General features: G+C 34.8%; 1 protein-coding gene across 1 annotated transcript; it reads left to right on the top strand.

Annotated features, from left to right (window-relative positions):
* The first annotated feature begins 1,164 nt into the window (after nt 1–1,164).
* LOC129255640 (A disintegrin and metalloproteinase with thrombospondin motifs 7-like) lies at nt 1,165–19,651 on the top strand. The gene is made up of 16 exons (XM_054893984.2): nt 1,165–1,311; nt 5,562–6,082; nt 7,113–7,187; nt 7,713–7,973; nt 8,247–8,967; nt 9,604–9,768; nt 10,350–10,514; nt 11,020–11,115; nt 11,575–11,667; nt 12,269–12,364; nt 13,174–13,269; nt 14,298–14,393; nt 14,814–14,909; nt 15,382–15,484; nt 16,309–16,431; nt 16,929–19,651. Exons 2-16 carry the CDS (start codon nt 5,573–5,575, stop codon nt 16,993–16,995), a joined length of 2,763 nt encoding a protein of 920 aa, XP_054749959.2. The 5' UTR covers nt 1,165–1,311; nt 5,562–5,572; the 3' UTR covers nt 16,996–19,651.
* Nucleotides 19,652–21,855: the final 2,204 nt, after the last annotated feature.

Raw genomic sequence — 21,855 nt, 5'->3', positions numbered from 1 at the left:
ACATCACGATTTGTCCGTATTTCTTTTCACCAGAATGACCATGTACACAAAACAAGATCGAACCATTATCGCTCATAATACCAGAAATGGCACGTTTTAACTTTGGAATTTCATATAGCATGTTTATAGTGACAATGGAATAAGGTATTGAAATATGTTTATCTTTTCATCCACGCTTAGGGATATATCTTTGTCAGTGACTAACGGTTCAGTTTGATGAGAGATGTGGAAAACTGATATGAAGTGGAAATACTCGCATGAATTTTCTCTTTAAACTCATTGACAGTGATCTTTCTAAAATGCCCAGGAGTTGGTTTTGGCAGGAAATGTTTGAACGCTCACCGAAGGCTTGGGAAATACCGTTTAAAGGGGAAAGGAGGCATCAATTATTTTTTTTCAAGCTCTGCATGGGCATCAATTCATCTTTTAGAAATTATTCATAAGTGGTACAAGATAACTATGACTGTTCAACATAATGGATGAATATAGGGAAAAACGGAAGGGAAATATTTGTTTTCTTCCTTTAGTATTTAGAAAACTAGTTCTTCACGTAATAAATGTGTATTTTTATTCATTTTCTTTGAACTGTTATTTCTTAGGGACTTCACAACATACACATCTGTAGAAAAAATATTTCATTGTAGTCCCTTTAATGAATTCCCAACGCTCTTTATATAGTTGAATGTCAGTATCTATTTTGTAGGTTTGTTTATGACTCTAATTGTATTTGATATAGACCATAATGTGACAATAAAGATGAAATAAACACAAACAATAAATATTTTTCTGGGAAGTATAACTTTAATCATGATGATTGACACGTTCATTAACCATTTAGTGATATTGATTATTATTTTGATCGACTGAATAAATTTATCTCATTTGCACAATATTCACATCGGACGAAAATGCTACTTTTCAGCAAGTCCGTCTTATTAGAGCAAATGAAAAAAGCAAATATGAATATGAATTACGAAACAGGGTGAATAAAAAATAAGTACCAAAAATATACTGTATGTTGTGATGTTGTAAGAAACAATGAATGAAACGTAACAAGTAAGATCATGGTGAGGTTTTCTTTTCATGTTTGATATAATCTGTTTGATTTGTTTTTGTTTGAATGATCCTATTTGCATATTGTATCGTCTATTTTTCGCCTAGGTTGGCGACCGTGGGCATCGTGGTCGTCGTGCTCGAAGGAATGTGGTGGTGGACATCAGACTCGACGTCGAGTGTGTGTTCGAGATGTTCCTAATGCATGCGAGGGAGACGCTAAACAGAAGAGAAGATGCAACGTTTTCGATTGTTCAGGTGGGTTTACAAATAATTACTCTCTCCCGTGTCTGTGTAAATATATATATTTTGATATTTACACTTTCATGTAAACACATGAGAGCATTAAAAATTTCTGAAATGTAAAACATACATACAAATTTTCATGCTAAATATAAATATAGTCAAATAAAGACTTTACAATGTCAACGAAAATCTATCAACTCAATAATCAAACAATGTTTCAAATTAAGTACCCTAAATCATACATAAGTTCCCTAAATCGTACATGTAAATACTGGAAGTAGTAAGATGATGTGTCTTCCCTATTCGTTTCCCGTGGTAATACCTAAACCATGATTGTGAAAAGTCTACGGAACGGATGTAATCGATGTTATACTCAGGAGCTATATTTTTACCCCAAAGAAAGCATTGGCTTTTTGGTTTCGAATATTGATTTCAAATAATATGGAATGATATTCTTGTCGGCTCCCCTTTCCTCCTAAGGAAGTGAGACACAATATGATGGCGAAAATAGCAGCTTACAAGAACATGAAGAATATATTGTTCAAGTTTGAAAATGATATTGATATATTCAAATTGTCTATGTACCGTATCCTTCATTTACGTCATCTTGATCAGTTTTCCACCCTCTTCTTAATGTCATTGATTTTGAGAGATTTTCTTTGTATAAATTGCTGGCAATTGCATTATTGTAAGAAGAAACAGCATGACATATACATGTCTGTGATGCTCTTTTTATATCGGGAGTATGGTGTCACTGTAAAAACTGTCAAGTTCAGTCAACCGTATCGCTGTCTCTTTCATCACCACAATCTGTCCATGTTATGCCCCTCTGTGATACCACCGACCATCATCGACCAGCTCATCATCGTCATCATAAGGCATTCCTACCCGCTCTCAGTAAGACGATATGGTTGTATAGGCGGTGGTGTTGATTTCGGAAGCTGTGCGTTCCATGTATGTCCTCTACAAACATTGCGAGAAGTTGAACCAGATAGCGATATGGGTTGAATGGCGTATCATCATGGTCATAGACCACTTACATGGATCATGGACCTGGTAGATCAATGCATGGATGCAAAGACATGACCGATATGATCGTGACTTCCAATTTATCCAACTCGAGTAGCGTAGAAGTTTATATTATTTTTTTTTTTTGGGGGGGGGGGGTTGGATGCAGGACAGGGGACAAATTCCCCCTCCCAAATATTGTCCAAAGCTCCCTTTAATTCAACAACCGATGCAAAAAAGCACCCCCCCCCCCTTCTCCGCCTCAGTCACTCCATTGTATTGTTACCTTTCTTACTGAGATTTGATATTTGTATCTACGAAATCTTCCGAAAGAGTTTCATAGTTTGAAATTGCAGTTTAAGCCAGCACTCTTAAATAACTTCTTACCCTACCACCACAAACACCAATATTGTCCATACCACCACCGTCACCGCCCTCATCAACAATGTTGTCTGTCGGAATATCGCTTCACCACAGTCCACCAGCATCATTAGCCCCTCCAATACCGTGACATCACTGTTTCCTCTACCACTTCCATCGCCACGACCATTTTCACACTTCTGGGGAGTGTTTCATCAACATTTTCATCCGACAAGTTGTCAGATCTGACATCTTTCTCTGATGTTGATTGGCTGAGAGGTACTGTTACTATGGTAACTGTCGGATAAAATGGGACTTGTCGGATAAAACGTCCGACAAGCCCTTTCATGAAACGCCCCCCAGACCATATACCATCCATCACCACAGCCAACATCACTACTACCCATACAGCGGGCATCGATCACCACCACCATCACCATCGCCACCATGACCAACTTCAACATTGACGCCATCTCTAACGCTTTTTCTATATACTGCCCCTATTACCACTACCGTCATTGCCGCCACTTTACCACCAACCACCTTGTGCCTTTGACCTCCAATGTTACACTCATTTTATTTGAGAAGGATTAATCCGAAATCATTACACCCTTGAGAAAGAAGCTTCATAGTTCTTTTTTTTTTCACGGCACGTCATAACCCCAAAATGAACTTTCGTCTTCCAGACACTCTGCATGAACAGTTGAAATAACGTTACTCATGGGTATCTGTTGGAATAAACATTTTCACCTCAAATGATGTCAATTTGGTGATTCTTACTGATTGACAACCCTCTCGAGTGGAACTGAATGTGTCAAGTTTTGGGCTAGACTCTGAACTCCGTGAACCTGTTTTGAGGATGGAGACGGAGTAATGATCACACAAAGTACAAGTCATTTAAAAAAAAGCATGAAGAAGTTGGGGGAGGGCCGGGGGGGGGGGGCTCGGGCTTACGCCATGCTGAAAATAATCAACAGGGAATTCACTATGAATTATGCTGCCTATTTTATCAATTTGCACGACCCGAAATATTATGTTGAAATCAAATTAGTTGATGTTTAGCTTAGTGCGCCGCTATTGATGCTTGATTTAGTTGTTTGTTAATTCAAGTTAAACAAAATTAAAAAGCGATATAAATCAATACACTCAATATCAAAATCATCTTTAGGATAGATATATCAGAGAATACCTATAGGATAAAAGAAAATAATACTTGTATTGGAAATGTTTTTCTATTCTTCCTATTGATCCTGTCTAAAAGGGGACTCCATTCTTAAGCTAATTTTATAGAATATAATGAAAGAGATTGAAATTCTTTTAAAAAAGTAACGTTTTGGGGAATTTCGAAAATTCGCAATAATTCTGACATGCCACGGGGTCTCAAAACATTATTAGAATTGAAATATTTGCTATTTACCATTACTTGTTTACTTTCCCCTCCATTTAACCTCATGAAATCAGTCAAGTCAAAGATCCCCAAAATAACAACTTCGCGATTGTTATTGGAAATGTATCTTTCCCACACCTAAAAGTTCAATCAACCACTATGCGAACTTTCTAAGCTCATTTACCTCGATCGCTACATAAAATTGCGTGATGAACAGACCAGGTGGAAATAAGTAATTGATAAATTTGTTTCAATTCGTTGCATTGGTGTTGAGTGTATGCTTCCTCGTGAAGTTCCTAAAGATCTTGTAAGAGTTTAACAACAAACACATTAAAATCGAACATGAGAAAAATACAGGCAAGACTGGGCGCGGATATATACAAACACGGGTAATCAATGCTATTGGAGCTGACTTCCTCTTTCACTTTTTGCTGAAAATGTAGTCTACTTGAGCTTAAATGTTACTTTCTAAACTCCAAACATGATACACTGCAAAATCTCCGGTGTTGAATTAACACCAGCCCGGAATCTATATATGTCCACACCAGAGAAGTATTAAAACAACACCAGTTTGGAATCAAACCGTTGCTGTTTTAATACTAATTGGTGTTGTATAAACACCTTTCTGGTGTTAGACCAAAACGAAACTGGATTTGTTTAATACTTGTCTGGTGTGGACATATATAGATACCGGGCTGGTGTTAAATCAACACCGGAGTTTTTTCAGTGTATAAAAAGTCAACACTGATAGATTCGAATTATTTAATTAGGCCCTATACAATAATGTTGTCGACTTGCCATTCCTGATTGAATTTATTGGCATTTACCCAAATTATTCCAACATAATTATATGGGCTATCTCTTCGGAAAATCGTAGACGCCTTTTATGATCATCGAATCTCTGGAAGATGCTCAAAACTTTGAACAGCTGAAAAATAGAGATTAATAGAATGTAGTTTTGCTTTTGTTGTATGTTAAAATCATATTTTATCCGACAATCTTTGCTGCTTCACTCGCTAATTGATTGAATCGCGTCTGTTTGGCACCCATTATAATGGTCTAAAAAGTTATATTAGTTTGAGGGTCTCTGTCTTTATAAAAGCATTACTTTAACAATTGTTATTATTAAATCAAACAACTATAAAAGAGCCAACAGACTTAGAGAGCAAATTAAGGGCCTACAATAGAGTTCTATTGGCCGGAAGCCCTCTTGCAAAAATTGTATTCCATTGTTAGGAAAGGGTTAAAATAAAGGATTTTGGACATTATTTTGTTTCAGTTTGTCGTGTTGATTTCAATGCTATTTATTTTTTCAAAAAATGTGTAAATGAAAACAAGACATCATGTAATAAGCGAACATCAAATCCTTAAACTTTGTCATTTGAAATATCATAATTAGCTTTCAGTTATATTCACACTTGAATTTGTGTTTATTCTTTTCGTACAATATTTAGTTTTCTGTGCGTTCACCACATTATCTTTTTCCATTTTTTGTCTTGCTTTCCAGATGAGAAAGACATGAAGAAGATTCTCCATCTTGATGACTTTCCTCCTGGTGTTCGACGAGCTCCTAGCCGGTGGACAGCTTATAGGATCACCCATCAAGCCAGAACGATTCGTGCTCCGACCAGTAGCATCTATGGGAAGAGCTTCCCGCATCAGTTCGCCGTCCTCCTCACCGTCAAACCAAAAGTGACGCTCCGAAAAAACCGCGGAGTCCCATACGCCTTGCTCTTCACTGACGCTGATGGCAGCATTCAATTTGGGATCAAACTCGCCAAGACTCCTTCGATCGTCTACAGCCAATTGGATGGGACTCACAAAGAACTCAATTTCACTGATTATGTTTTGGATAGAAGCTGGCACTACATGGCTTTTAGTGTGAACAAACATACAGTCACGTTGATTGCAAATTGTAAGGAGGTGTTCACACTCAATATAGATAGAAGTGATCGAGCAATGATTGATGCAACGGGTACGACTTCAATCGGTAGTGGATATCGATCAGTTAATTATGCATATTTTGAGGTACATACATTTTCCTTGTAATTTTCCTTTGTTTTATATATATTTCTGTTTTTATGATATGTATTATATAATTTGTAAAAATATATTTCTGAAATATCAAGGAACAAGCAATATTAAATATACAATGTTATAAGATCATATTGGAAGGTAGTTGAATGAAATATTTCATTTCATTTATTTTTCCATTTCCAACAATCATTTACAATAAGTTTTGTTACATACATGTTGATATAATCAATAAAACAAAGAAACTTATTATATGTAATAATTAAGATAACAGGTCGGAAACGGAGGAGGCTGCTAAAAAAGCGAAGCTTGTAGAATGCAGCCTCCTATTACATATTTGTATGAACAATGTAAACAAAACAGAAATACAACATGTAAAAGTTGAGCTTAAATCTATTTAAATGAATAATTTAAAAGAAAAAAAGAAAAAAAGAAAGAAATAGAAAATGAGAGAAAAAACGAGATCAATAGTCTCCAGATTCTTGCCCCGGCACTCACAGCGAATATTACGGATCAACAGGAAAACGAAAAATATCATATTTCACACTTAGTAGTGCTAAGTATATATGAAAAATATAATGTATGAGTGATGAAGAGTTAAACAAACTAACGAGTATCTTGGAGAAACTTTTTGAACTTAAATTTAAAAGAATTTAGACTTGGGGAATCTTTGATAGTATTATTAAGAGTTTTATTACTGTATTTATCTTGAAAATATCACTATCAAGTAATTATAATTCTGAAATCATTATCCATACCATCGTATAATTGAATCATTTAATACATTGTATATACATACTAACCATTAGTTGAAAAAATGTTGATTAATTAAAAATTGAAGTTCAAAATTAATCGATGGTGCCCCAAAAACATGTTGTCAAACGAAAATTGTGTCGATGGGTGGAATACGAGTCCTCGACCTAAACAAACCTTGTTTTATTACTGTATTTATCTTGAAACTAATTTGAATATAAAAAAAACGATGGTTTTTTTTTTCATTGAAATTTCTCATCCTGGGGTATAGGGTGATATTGATCAACTGATCATCGTGAATGACACATCTATAGCTGAGTTACAGTGTCTACCACAAGAAAGACGTGTAAGTATACTCCTTGCTCTGTCAACCTCTCTCTTCTCTCTTCACGTATGTATCTCAATTATTTATCTATCTATCCGTCCATCTATATCTATATATATTTCTATACATGCATCTGAGAGTCTATTTATGTATATAGGTATTTATCTATCTAATTTATCAATCCAACCACCATTAGACCCGTCTGTATTTTATATTCTCTCATTTTTATTCTCCCTAACCCTTTATTTCATATTTCCCAACCATAGTGATTTTTTACAATAAAATTAGAAAAAAACTGCTAGCAGAACAAGACCCTGTATTTTCATATTCGTCAGTATAATGACCCATCTGAAATGATATAGGATTGTGAACGTACTTTACCTCGTCAGGAGGTAAATTCTTGTTAACTTTAATGTTTCCACAACTCGGATCATCGATGGGTCTCTATGAATGCAAAAGAATAGGTCTTGACTGAAAAATGTCCGATCAACATCCGATCAACAATATGGTTGCGGATTTCAACCTAGTTTCCTTATTTTCTTCTAGTTTCCCGATCTGTTAAACATTGCATCCACCGCGCCGCCCTCGAGTTCAGTGAATGGTATGGATGCATCTATCGACATCGGGCTCGTGTACGACAACCTCTTCGATCCATTCCTCTTTATGGACCCAGAAACGACAACGTCAATGCCGATGGACACGACGTTTCCTTCGTTCTCAGAGATGGAAGTCACTGAAGATGAGATGGATGGGGCGAGTGTATCACCGACATCAACGCCTACGACAACTCAGAAGGTCACTCAAAAGGTGAACTCACATCATTCTATTAAATATAAAGAAAACAATTGTGAATATTTTGTTCTGCAATGGTATTAGAATCGTAATATGATAAAGTAAATCATATTTAAGGACAGTGATATCAGGAGTATAAATCTTTTGTCTTTTATAATTATGAAAATCATACAGAACCTATAGAAAACATGAGCCAAATATGAGCTAGAATTATTTAATAGTATGATTATGATGGAAATATACATTCTACACAAAGCATAATTTTAAAATATATTCTTAAAACCGCAGATCATGACTCAAAGACCAAGGACATCAACTCCAGCATTGACAAAACTGACTGTCAAGCTGGACAATGGAGCATTTGAGATCAATCAGTCTAACAGCGATGTCATCCACGACATCATGGAGCCTGAATCTGTATCGTTTGTGTACTTCGAGGACAACAATCATGCAACAGTCGAACCCGTGTCTGATGACGGTGATCGAACTATTCCTAGTCGTTCAGACGCCACCATAAATAGGGCGAATAACTCGAAGTACTGGACGATAACGCCGACGACGCCGACGTCCAAGCGAGGTCCGAGTGCCTACTCGCAGGTAAAGGTCCTCCCGACAACGATCACGGAGCCACCAACACGTGCTATGACGACACCAACAACGACCAGGAAACCAACCACTGTCCCTTCAACGACGAAAGCTACTACCACAAGAACGACAACTCCTGCAACGACAAAGCCACCATCCACCACCACTAATAAAGCCACAATCACTTCAGTGTCCAAGTCATCAACAAGAACTATAACCACAACGTTGTCGACGACTTCAACTATGTCTATGAAGTCGACGTCGGAGATGAATGACATTCTAGGTGATGTAGAGGTTGATAATAACAGTGAAAGACCTTTAAATGATGGGCTGATCCCAGCTCCCCCTGGCGATGCTCTCTCACCCGTTGCTCCGGCCACTGTTCAACGCCCTTCTATCTACCAACACGGTAGACCAATCGATGGTATGTAATATCGCAAATCAATGCATTTTGTATTTTTAAACCGATATGGATATATATAAAAGTAGCAACAAGTTTCACAGGAAATAGAAACTGTATGATAAACCCTTAAATGCCTGTAAGGCCGATACAAAAAAAATTAAAAGACAATTAGATCAGGATACAAACATTGAAATATAAATGTATAAACATATAAACCGTAAAATTATTTCCCTGACGCTTTACCCACACTGTAAAAACGCTGTTTAAAATTTTATGCACGTTGTTTAAGCCCGTCAATCTAGCAACTATTGTTTAAACTTTTTAAACATCTGTTTAAACCTTTAAACAACTGTTTAAACTTTTTTAAACAATAAAAAAGTTTAAACAATTACAAAAAAGATTAAACATCTTGTTGTTAGAGTGACATGCTTAAACAATGTGCTATTTTTTACTGTGCAAGTAAATGAAATAGGGCCTAAATGAAATTAATTGACTGTTGAATAAGAAGAACATATAAGGGGCAGCTTGTTAAGAAAGGCTTATAAAACAATATCAGAACAAATTTAGAGAGAGGCAAGATACATAAAAAAAAACGAAATATATTGTTGTAATTCATTTCATTCAATTATTCATGTTATTTAAATATTCATTTTCTAGAAAATTCAAACTGGTCGACATGGAGTACATGTAGTAGGACGTGTGGTACTGGTACCCGATACAGATTCTCAGTATGCAGCAAGGATTCGAACCTCCCTGATTGCTTGAATGGACGAGGTATTGCAGCACAACACAAATCTTGTCGACACAATAATGATTGCAAAGGTTCGTTTTCATTCCATGGTAAAGGATGCACCTCTAATATTTTCAAGGTTTTAACAAACAATCTCTTTTAAAGATGAGAAATAAGAAAATAAGCAAGGAAAAAAAGAAGAAAGGGAGATGCGTGTAGGTGCTAAAAAGAAAGGTCTCGGTCATGTAACGTAAATTGAAAAAAAACGTAATTTTTCTATCATATTGCTCCCTATAAAAATAACATGGGGCCACCCATAGGTAGATAGGTGAATGCTGAGCTGAAAGTGTTTTCTTCGTGTTCTTCGTGTAAGTTATGATGTCATATTTTACTTTTAGATTTTCCCCATATTACAATCTTTAATATTCATTTGTAATCTCGTACATTCCGAGTGCGCTGTCTTCATCAACAATATCGTACTTGAAAAACCAAAAGAAAAGCTCTACCCCCCCCCCCCCCCGTTGTGTTAAAAGCAATACTAAAAATGTAAAACACATTCTCTCATCAGCATCGTCAAATCATCCTCTGTATAATAAATATTGGATAATAATACTTCATGGCTTATAAAAATGTACTTGATTAGAATAATTTCCCCCATTTGCTGTAATACTAGGTGTTCTTCGATGGAGCGAATGGGGTTCGTGCACGCGTACTTGTGGTTCAGGGTTCGAGACCCGGGTGGCTATCTGTAGAGACATCGATTCTCATGAGAACTGTACCAAGGTCGGTCAATTAATGGTCGAGAGAAGGATGTGTGAAGGGCTTTCGGAATGTCCACGTAAGTAATTATCACTTTTGTTAATATATTTGGCACATTCACTATCATCACCATCATCATCAACATCATCATCCTACTCCTCCTCCTCATCATCATGTCCAAAACCACAGCCTCAACTAAAAATCTTAACAATTTTAAATAAAAATATTACACCTAGGCTGCATGAATTTCAACATTCTTGTACAAAATTTTCTCAGTGTCATGCACACTTATGCGTCTATCCATGTTTTTTTTTTTTTTTTTTTTTTTTTTTTGGGGGGGGGGCAAAATTGGAATTAATCGATATGTTCGTCCACTAACATTTTCATTTAGATGATCGCCCCCTGCCCCCACCCCTGATCGACACCCCTGTATGAAGATCAATTGCGTCTAAAAGATTTTCCTTTGAGCTAATTTTTATATTCTATTCGTTAAATATTGAAGAGCACAATGTTCGGTTGGTATATGAACTTATAGCTTGGTGATTATGAAATTAAGAATTATTCTTCTTTTTGTATGAATCCAGATTACTGTATAGGTGGATGTCTAAATGGAGGAACCTGCATGCCAGAAGGTGTATGCCATTGTCCTTCTGGGTATGAAGGGAGAATGTGCGAGAGAGGTAAGATAATGTCTCTCCCCCCATCCTCTGGTATCATTTTCTAACTCATATATGTCTCACAATTATTATATTTGTTATATCTATGATACTCATCGCTAAAATAGTATTGCTTCTATATACTCTGCTGTCCATCACAACCACTACTACAACGAAAGTGATGACGACGATGACGAACTGTATTATCATTTTTTTAAATGGTGGAGATGATGCTTAATCATTATTGATTAGATACTTATTTATTTATTATTTATCATCTTCATCACATCAATAGCAAAGGTCATAATCTCCATTTTCTTAAGTAAACATTCTCTCTGTCTTAGAATACTTCCGAATCCCATACTACTTTGAATATTTTTTACATTACCTTTGAAATAGAATTTATTGTTTTATTTCAATTTGTTTTCAATTCATTTTATTATGATTTTGCTGCATGTTTATTTATTCATTTTTTGTCATCAGAGCTTTGTCAACATTCATGTAAGAACGGTGGAAGATGTGTTGGAAAGGACCAATGCCTCTGTCCATACGGTCATTTACCCCCGTTTTGTGAGCGTAAGTTGACAGTAAAAACACTTGTTAATTCCTCCGGCACCGAACCAAGTTTCAAGTGAATATAATGCTTAATTAAGCACACTTATTAAACAAATATATTGGTGAAAAGTACATCATTAAGACGAAGACAAGTTAGAACCCACGTGAGGGACATATATTTATATGTTTAAATGAAAATAGATTTGTATGCCATTTTCAACACCTGAGACAATTTTGAAAACTTAAATTTCAATTAAATGCTTTGTAACGTATATATAGAATGATGAATTCTGTAACAGCAGTATGGAGAGAATTAACATATTAGAAAAAAATGACAAGTATTACAGAGAAATCCACAATGAAACAAACCCAATCTTTTAACCAAATAGAAGAAATTATGAGTGCATAATGTTTTCAGTCTTTGGCTTGTTGAACACGAAGAGAAATCTTGCCTCAATCATTATTTAAAATTCCCTTTCAATCATAAATATGAGCGCAGGTGCCTAGGGTATAATATAAAGATATTCCAGATGTTTTTGCAAAACAGACGATCTTCGTAATGTTTTTAAATGTATTCACACTTTTATTGATCAAATTTCTCCTATTTTTTTTATCTGAACAGCTCTTTGCAATCCTCCGTGTCAGAATAATGGTCGATGTATTCATCCAGGGAGATGTATCTGTCCGAAAGGATATACCGGTCCTGCATGCAGTAAACGTAGGTTACTTTTTGTTTCAGCGGCGCCTGGTTGCTTTTAGCACACGGATCACTACAGGGACACGAAATTTTAACTCACAATAGCTTGCCCCTCCTGTGAGTGGGTGTGGGTGTGTGTGTGGGTGGGAAAGGGTGTGGGTGTGTGATCAGAGCCTTCCAGTGCCCCTATTTCATGTCACAATTACACCAATGAAACATCGACTGTATATCATTGAATATAACGTAATACCTAGATCGGTCTCAAGTATGTTTCATTGATGACTGCAACATCACTCCTTTTAGTTTATTTTCTCCTCTTTCATATCATAACTTTGTTCTAATAACTAAGTATTCTGATCACAAATCAGTAATTTCAATTAAGGCACACACATTTGACGTTAAACTCAATCATAACATTTATGATTTGTTTTTACGTTCGATTGTAACAGTATATCTAAAGCTGAATGTGCTATTTGTATTTTTATGCGAAGTAAAACCATTATTGCTAAATTATTTTTGTGTCACGTGAACATGTACAAAACTTTCGTTTTTTTTTGTTTAGTCTGTTATAATTTTCATTTGTGTGTGTTTGTGTGTGTTTTTTCTTTCAAATTAATATATATGCATTTTCCGATTAATGCATTTCATATTAATTTGGTTACAAACTTAACACAGAATGACACCAGTAGAGTACTTTATGAGATTAATTTTAATGAAAGAGATTATTGAAAGATTATTCTGTAAGTTTGAACAATTAAGCATTTTTTAAAGGTTTTAGGTTTTCATCAAGTATCTGTCAACTTTTCTCTGTTATATTTCAATCTATACAGCTATTTGTGAGGATGGATGTAAGAATGGTGGTGAGTGCATCGCGCCAGATCGATGTCACTGTCGTACCGGGTACTCGGGATCAGACTGCAGTAAACGTAAGCAGAGGCTGACACAGAGGGGCTTTTCTCCCAAGTTAGCCCGAAGGATAGTTTTACTTGATATGGACTGTCAGGTTTTATATTCCGGATATAACAATCACAATGTCTCAAATAATCAATTGAAATTAATTTCATCTATTTTTTCATTTCAATTTTTTTATTTGATGTAAAAACTAAGTTTTGAAGTTTTCCACTATATTTGGTGAATAGAGTAGTAAACAACTCCTCCTAAAAAGCGTCATGGGTCAGAAGGTTCACTTAAGGATTACCCTAGGTAACTGATGTGAGGATGACAACGAAGGTGTCTTCATGGGAGGACCAGACACCTTTATGATCAAACAAAATTAAAGTTAACGTCGTCAATGGGACGAGATGCAGTCTTGATATATGAGGAATAAGATTATCAAGTATCATCTGACCTAAGGGAGAAGTTTGCTCCAATTCGCCACTCTCCTGTAGATCTGCCATTGTATCGAGAAGATTTTTAAATATTATCCTATGTGGGATGACATATTTCAATTAAGTGATCTTGGTCTGAGTTAAGACATGCAAGGCCATACTTTCTATGTTTCAACATAAATGACTAGCCTACTTTGATGTATTAAAATCAGAAGGAACTTTTACGATATGCGTATTATAGTATTTACTCAAACTAATTGCTCCTCAAAGTACAGTGTATATAGATATCATCACGTAAAACAAATAAGCCAACAAACACTTTCGAAAATGAACCTGAGAAAAATAAGAAACGAACACCTGATCAGTTCAATTCAATTCAATTCGGTCTGATGTGTGAAAGACATTGTAAAACAGTCCGGATACACATTATGATGAGCCATACAAATAATTTGAAGAATAATCTTCATTTTTTATGCCATTCATGCTTCTCAAAAATGATGGTTTTATGACGATCAAAACAAGCTGATAAAGTGTTCTTTAAATGTTTAAGAATATTTGATATCATCGTTTAATTTGTATCAAAATTGAAATGTCAAAGATTTTCTTTTATTTTTATTTTCTTTCAGCTGAATGTAGTCCGCCGTGCGAGAACGGTGGGGTTTGTTTACGAGCAGGATTCTGTAAATGTCAAACAGGTTACAGAGGAATGCAGTGTCAAATCGGTAAGCATATCTTAATTTGAAAAAAAATATATAATCGTTTTAAAGTAATGGAAATTATACTGCTTTCTAACAACACATAAATTTGAAAGCGATTTTAACTTGACTACATTCTCTGAGAATATCTGGGATAAATCCTCCGGAGAGCGAAGGTCCCTCTCTTTCTATAATCAGCACATAATTATATTCTCTCCTTTACTTGACTTGACTCCCGCCGACGAGAAAAAAAAGCCCTGTTTGATTTTTGTACTAAATTGCGGGTCATTTACATGGCATGCCTTTCTAAAATTATATCAACGCTTGATGAAGGCACACCAACATAAACAAAAAACAAACATTATAAATGTTTTATGTGAATACATTTATTATATCATAGGTTATCCAATTCATTTATTGCAGAGTAATATTTATACTATCTTTCAGGTTATTGCAGACGATCATGTTTAAATGGCGGGAGATGTTCAGGGCCTGATACATGTACATGTCCAAGAGGGTATACTGGTTCTTTATGTCAACAATGTAAGTATTATATTAATCACCGAAACTTGTATTATTCGTTTGCCTCAAGTTTTCACGCCTCAATATGCATAGTCTTTCTGTTTCATTATGAGTCTTTTTTTCAAACTTTTCCAGCCTTATTTTACTTTCACCATGCGTCTATTTTCAAACTTTATGGAAATCCAGTTTGTGGTGATAAGTGAGAATCAAATCTCGCAAGAACTGATATATCAGTCTCGAATTATTATAGTAAACCCATTCAGTATAATACCCATCCGGTTAAGGGATATACACTAGTTAGACTTGGGCTCTTGGTTTCATATGCAGTCGCAGGCTTGTTAATATGCCTTGAATATGAAGGAATAGCTGAATGCGTACATAACATGCATGCAGGACTGAAAATCTTTTTAAAAGTAGAATTCTGTGAGTGCAGATAATGATATACCATATTAATATTAATGAATGAATTTATCTGATTTACTATATTTTCTAGCTAAATGCCCAGATGGTTGTCCAGGCTATTCACAATGTATTGGTCCTAACAAATGTTCATCTTATGGACGTCATGTGGTGTCATCATCAACATCAACAAACAGGTAGGTAAAGAGTTACATCATTAAATCATAAATATTGCATGTATTTGCACTTTATTACAGTAGGGACGGGGAAGTCTCCGGTAGGGCCTATCTGTGACTCTTTTTATCTTTAAGAATCCGCATATATAGAGAGCTATAAGAACGTTCAATTGCAAATGGAGGTAAGTCCAAAAATCGCAAGAAAGTCAAGTGGCGCAATTAAATGCAATCAAAATTAATAAAAGGTCTTGCTCTTGATTTGGGGACTTACGTTTGATTTGCATTTGAACATCTTTCCTCCTATCTATCATTGTGTCGCGTACGAAAGAGTATTGAATTTCACTGAGACTGCTATTATAAACAAACATGCAAACATTGATGGTAGTTATGACGGACCTTCAAGCCCCTGTCTCACACAAAAAATGTGATTATCCAATAAACCTTCACTACCAACATGACCAAGGCAAGCTTCTGATGTATGTCATCATTCTCGGTCTAGGAGTAGCATTTACCGACTATAGAAAAGCATTATTATTGGCCAAAACATGACGAGGGCACGTATTCATCGTTGGGCATTTTAGGCCTACGTAGATGATGGTGTTGTCGGCTTTCCATAGATGATAGTGTTATATTGCTATCTAGGCCAACGGCCACGCTAAACGGATAAATTAAAAAGTAAGACCAACCTTATTTCATTATCAAAGATACAAATGTTCACCACTTATAGACTCCAAACTCTTCAAGAAGAATTTATGTTATACTATGTAAAATAAACTTTAAAAAACAAAAAACTTAACCATGATAAAAGTAAAAACAATGGACTATTTTTTTTATTATTTGGACAGGAGACAATGGTGTCCATTACAGTCTTATGTTGAGATGTATACTCTAACATACATCAAACCAGCTATACAGAAATACAGAGTTAGATGTGGAGCATATGGATTACAAACATGTGAATCATCAAGGTGAGCTCTATAGTCTTTATATACAAAATTAAATAATGAAAATTGTTTACGGTTCACCGTGTGATTAGTCCTGAAAAAGGGCTGTTGTATTAGGGGAATGATTCTAAATTGATTCCCAAATGATTCCCAAAAGACGTTAAAAGATGGGAATTGCTGCTACCCTGTTTGACGTTCAACGATTAAAGGGATAGAGCCTCGTCGATCTGGTGCTGCACAGCGGCTGCAGGGCCCACGATCAATCGGGCAAAGCAAATTTTCGGAGTATTTCGAACAATGAAATATGGATTTTCATTTCATTTTTTCATTATACATCCGTCTTTCCCACTCCCATTCTATTCTATCTTGCATTTATAGGCCCTTGAATAGAGTATCCTGGGTAAAATCAATGCAAGCAGAATGACGGAAATTTGAAATGAGCGAGCAGTTAAAACATCATATTATATCCATGTTATCAGTTTCATTTCATCTCTTCGATCTATCTTCTTGTTTTCATACAGGATAATATATCAAGTTGGTTACCGACAAAGTCGAAGGACTGCTTATAGATGCGCCCCCTACGGTTGAACAAAATGGGAAGTTTTATAATTGAAAGTCTGGTGGTCTCGAGATATAATTACTGACATCTCTTCGGTCTCTTGTGATCTTGCCGATTACAGTTCTATCAACTTGGTGACTGTTGATGTGGTCCTACATAGTTGAACTGATGACTAACATTCATGAACTGACTCTAACTAAAAATGGTGCTCGTTTTTATATTTATATTGTATTTTGTGAATATTTTCAACTCTTGTACTGAAGACGGACGGGATATAACCTATCCCGATATCTATGCAAAACATTACATTTTTGTTGTCGGTAATATGAATTGTGAAAATGATAATCGACGTCTTACTAATACCAGAAATGTGTTTAACTATGGTGTTTCCTTTTCTCGAAATGGTCTGTATTACATGTAATAAATCTGAAATGTTACATATTTCTTACCAAATGTCTAACCATAATGCAATTGGTCGGGTCACATGGGCGATATTCATATTGGGAACTTTCAAAAACCCATCAAAATGCGAAGATAATTGAAGATTGAGATAGATATTGGTGCATGTTCGTCTCTAATTTTAATTCAGACAGAGCATACGTATATCATTTTTTTTTCATTCTTCATTCCAGTGGGCTAAGTTTTGATTTCAATATGTTTTACGTCAACAACGAAGTACAGTATCCTTGGTGTATCGTATTAATTTTATTATATTTCGCTCATAAAACTGAGCAGGCCAAATAAATAGATAAATAATAACATAATGATTACAAGTATGTTTTCATGCTGATATCAAATTAAATATTGGGAGGGGAATTCTGTGTTGAATGTGTATAATTCGCATTTAATCAAGCATTCTAAGGACTACGAATTGAGGCAAACTAATACTTAATTTACAGTTTCAAAGATATTTGAATTGAACTAATTATGTAATTTGTATTTAGATTAATATAAATTATATTAAGGGTTTAATTCATGTTGACTATAAGCATGCCAATTATCACATCAGTACGTCACTCTATATAGTATGTGAATATAATATTATTGTTATTGTATACTGTATGTGATTTTTAGAATTTGTAGTGATCATTTCATAAGAGAAATATGTAATCAGAGTGTCAATCCACACTAGATAAATTACTTTTTACGTATTTATTTCTGCCCTTTCTTAAGACTTGTTTATAATTTTATAATATATGTTATTTTTCAATTTGTTTCTTTCAAAGTGGCCATGTTTAGTTTTATTTTATAAAGCTGTAATTTATGCCTGTACTGTGCCTGCAGGGGCCTATTGCATAAAACTGTTGCCATAAAAAACTTTTGGCAACCTTTGCCAGAGTTTTTTAATGCGTAATTTTCAATGGCATAATTATGTTTGCCAGAGTTTTTTATGGCAAAAGTTTTATGCAACGGGCCCCAGGTGTAGCAGAAATTAAACAAGAGAAATCACACAGTTTGTAGCTTTTGATAAAATTAGGCTATAGAGCCACTTGTACCGACCGGGGTCTTTGGGTTTCGGCCCATGATCTTGGCCATGGGAGCGTTGATAACTCAAAAGACGTAGATTTTTATGGCATATCTAGAAGAAATATGTAATGAATTGGAATACAGTTCAAATTAGAGATTGTGTTTGCAAATTCCTCCCAATCTTAATAGGAAAATCAATTTCAACATTTTTACTTTCATTGAAAATTTTTGCTACTTTTTCTGTATAATCATGCATCATTCAAATTCTGACTACTAGTATTATCTGATTATGGCGCAATTTATGTGAGCTACTTTAAATCAACAGATTTGGGTTTAATATCACTATGCAAAACTAGTGTAATGACTATGACGAGAGTTGATTATTTTTATCATGTGAAATAATCTGATCATACTATAATCAGACTTACATTATAAAATCGAATACTATTATTTGAATTAGGCTGAAACATATCATTTCTTCACCCTCCTTACTAAAACAGAACAGGTGGGTCCAATTTCCTGTAATTACCTGAACTTTATAGTAAACTTCAACTACTGTGTTTGTTAATGATTGATTATAATTTACAGTATATCATATAGAGGTTGAATATTACATATAATACTACTTAGATCATACAAAATATGTTAGATTGCTGATGGAAGGCTATCGTAGATTATATATGTATAAAGTTGGTGTTATTGTTAGGAATCAAATAATAAACTGGATGTTTATGGTTCGTTTATTCAAAATTATAATTTGTTTTATACTTTAGCTCATCTTTTATTTTTAACAATTTGTTCACAAGTTTTTATTTTAGTAGTAATTTGGCTGTACTCATTACGAGCTCTTTTTAAAAGAGACAAACAAGAAGTGTCTTTTTCCTTCTCTGATATCATTTCAGTATTATTGTTAATGCTGCTATTTCTGCATAATGTTACTAATTCAACTACAACTATTATTAATTTTGTAAATCGGTACAATTATGATTTAGTAAATCGAAATAACTGCTTCAATCAAACTTATTTATCAGTCCGTTTTGTGAAATATGGTGCTGGAATATTAGACCACGGTCCTCGAATTGTGTGTAACATTTACGACAAATATTCGTGTGTAATTTTTAACATTGCAAATTGTTCTGTGTAATACTTTTTTTGTACACTCGCTTTTCATGATGAAATGAAATAAAAACGCATTTTGTGAGAATGTGTATTAACTAATGTGATGGTTGTTGTTCTTTTGTTGCTGTTTTTGTATAATAATAATAATAATATTTCTATAGCGTCTTTTCTTGGAAATGTACAAAGCGCATTGCATATAAATAATTTACAATGAAACAAAACATAAACATAAATGTAAATAAAAAATTAAAGAACATTGAAAGACCAACGCTGGCAAGCGTTAATGGAAAAGATGTGTTTTAAGGGGTTTTTTTAAGTACATGGAGTGAAATTGTGAAATTTTATAAATTTGTAAACCAATTCTTCTTTTTGATTTCTACTGATTGTGCACGTCTTTAAAATTCGATTTCCTACACCGCCCCATCTATTTTTCTTCTTAGCTTCCGTATGTCTTCCGTAGTTCGTTCTCCATCAATCTTTATCCCCTCTCTTCACCTCTCACAGCGTCTCCATAATAACTCTCTCACTTTCTGCCACCCTCTCTCCCCTTCTTCTTTTTCTTCTTCTTCTTCTTCTTCTTCTCCTCCTCCTTCTTCTTCTCTCTCTCTCCATCTCTCATTCTCTCTTCCACCCTCTCTCTGGCTCTCTTACACATTCGCTCTAAATAAAAATGATAACCTCACGTATTAGAAAGTCACGATTCGAAAGAGGGTACATAATAATTGATATGACGGAAATTTTCTCATGAACCATGGCTGAATAATAAATGACATTTCCATAAAGTTTCTTCTCCCCTTTATAACACCCACATCAATGAAAATTGTACATGTATATAAATGTCAAAACACTACTTGTTTAAAGTAGCGCTTGCATTTACAAAAAAATACACAAATCATCTTGTATTCCTCTCTCATTTGGCCTGATTTGAGGTGTCACACTAGAAGGCAAAACATTAAATTTTTAGAAATGTTCCCCTTTCGCTCAAATTCAGATATCGCATACCAAAGTACTTTCTTGGAACACTCTCTTAAAATTGGTTTTACCCAACAATGCGTGAATTATTAATTTCAATATAGGTTGCATCAGATTCAAGAGGGGGATCTATGCTTGACAATACTATCTATGAAAATAACAACGATCGTCCTCGGTTTCTTTGACTTTTTTTTTTTTGGGGGGGGGCACATTGTATAAGTCTCTATGAGCTGTCCACAGTGCGCCAACTGTCACTATCATGAATATAAAGATATTTGCATGTTTTTATGTTAATGTCGATAATATTACAACTGGGGGTCACAGAGAGGAAAGATCAGAGTTAAAGCAAATTAGTTTACTGATCAAACATATTCCGCCCCTCACATGTATCACTGCGTACCATGTATAGTCATAATATACACTGAAAGGGGTGATTAGAAGGTGGCGAACTTCTTTTTAGACGAAAATTTGAACGTGTGGATAAATTTTTACCTTTTGTGGGGGGGGGGGGCAGGGGATTGCTAAGAATTGGTGAGGAAAATTGGGTCTCTTTTGGATCACGTATACTGTTCAATCCAGAATCAATCTGCAAAAGAGTAACCAACCCTGTCAAGAACACTAATAACATTTCGGTAGTGATATCACTTCTTGCCGTCATGTAGTGCTTAGCTAATCATTCCATCTGAAAACACTGTATTTGTAAATATTTGCACAACAAAAGTTGATCATATATCTAACCATGTCTTAGTATTTCTTATCAATATTTTTTTAGCATTGAAGGATTTGAGTAATAAATACTGGACAAAATAATAAAACCATTGTTTGTTTTAAAATAATACCCAAAATATTAAAAATGTCCCGGGCTCCATTATCATATTTTACCCACTGATATCGAACCATGAAGGTACTATGAAATCATTCATAATCATCTGAAAGGAAATAATATTTTTTACAAATCTCAGTCATCTTGAATACAACATGCAGATAAACAGTTTAAACAGTTAAGATATTTGTTTACACATTGTATCTTTCTGAAACAAACACAAACACTTTTTATTATTATCTTTACGAATTAATCGCCCTCTTATTGTAAAAAAAAAATTGTTTGGCTTGAGATTGTTGTCTTTATGGGGTTTGGCTTTGGTTTTAATTTTAGTTAAACTTTTGCCTACGATCATCATTCAACCATACCCTTAACATGTACACGTAATAATAAATAAATTACTTGGTGTTTGGTGAATGATTATGGTTATTCAGAATGCCGTACAGGTACATGTATACTCATAAATTATTTGGGTGTACTTTAGCCCTTGTATCTGTATAAGGACGTA

This window comes from Lytechinus pictus, chromosome 3 (genome assembly GCF_037042905.1).
Source record: "Lytechinus pictus isolate F3 Inbred chromosome 3, Lp3.0, whole genome shotgun sequence".
In the NCBI taxonomy this organism is placed as follows: domain Eukaryota; kingdom Metazoa; phylum Echinodermata; class Echinoidea; order Temnopleuroida; family Toxopneustidae; genus Lytechinus; species Lytechinus pictus.
Note: the sequence above shows the minus strand (reverse complement) of the source record. Positions and strands in the feature narration are given on the sequence as shown.

What these genes read in the sequence shown, in the direction of transcription:
- LOC129255640 (XM_054893984.2), top strand. Translation starts at nt 5,573, where the DNA reads ATGAAGAAGATTCTCCATCTTGATGACTTTCCTCCTGGTGTTCGACGA. An exon ending in AGGGAGAATGTGCGAGAGAG is followed by an intron (nt 11,116 to 11,574) that starts GTAAGATAATGT and finishes TTTTGTCATCAG; the next exon opens with AGCTTTGTCAACATTCATGT. An exon ending in TTTACCCCCGTTTTGTGAGC is followed by an intron (nt 11,668 to 12,268) that starts GTAAGTTGACAG and finishes TTATCTGAACAG; the next exon opens with CTCTTTGCAATCCTCCGTGT.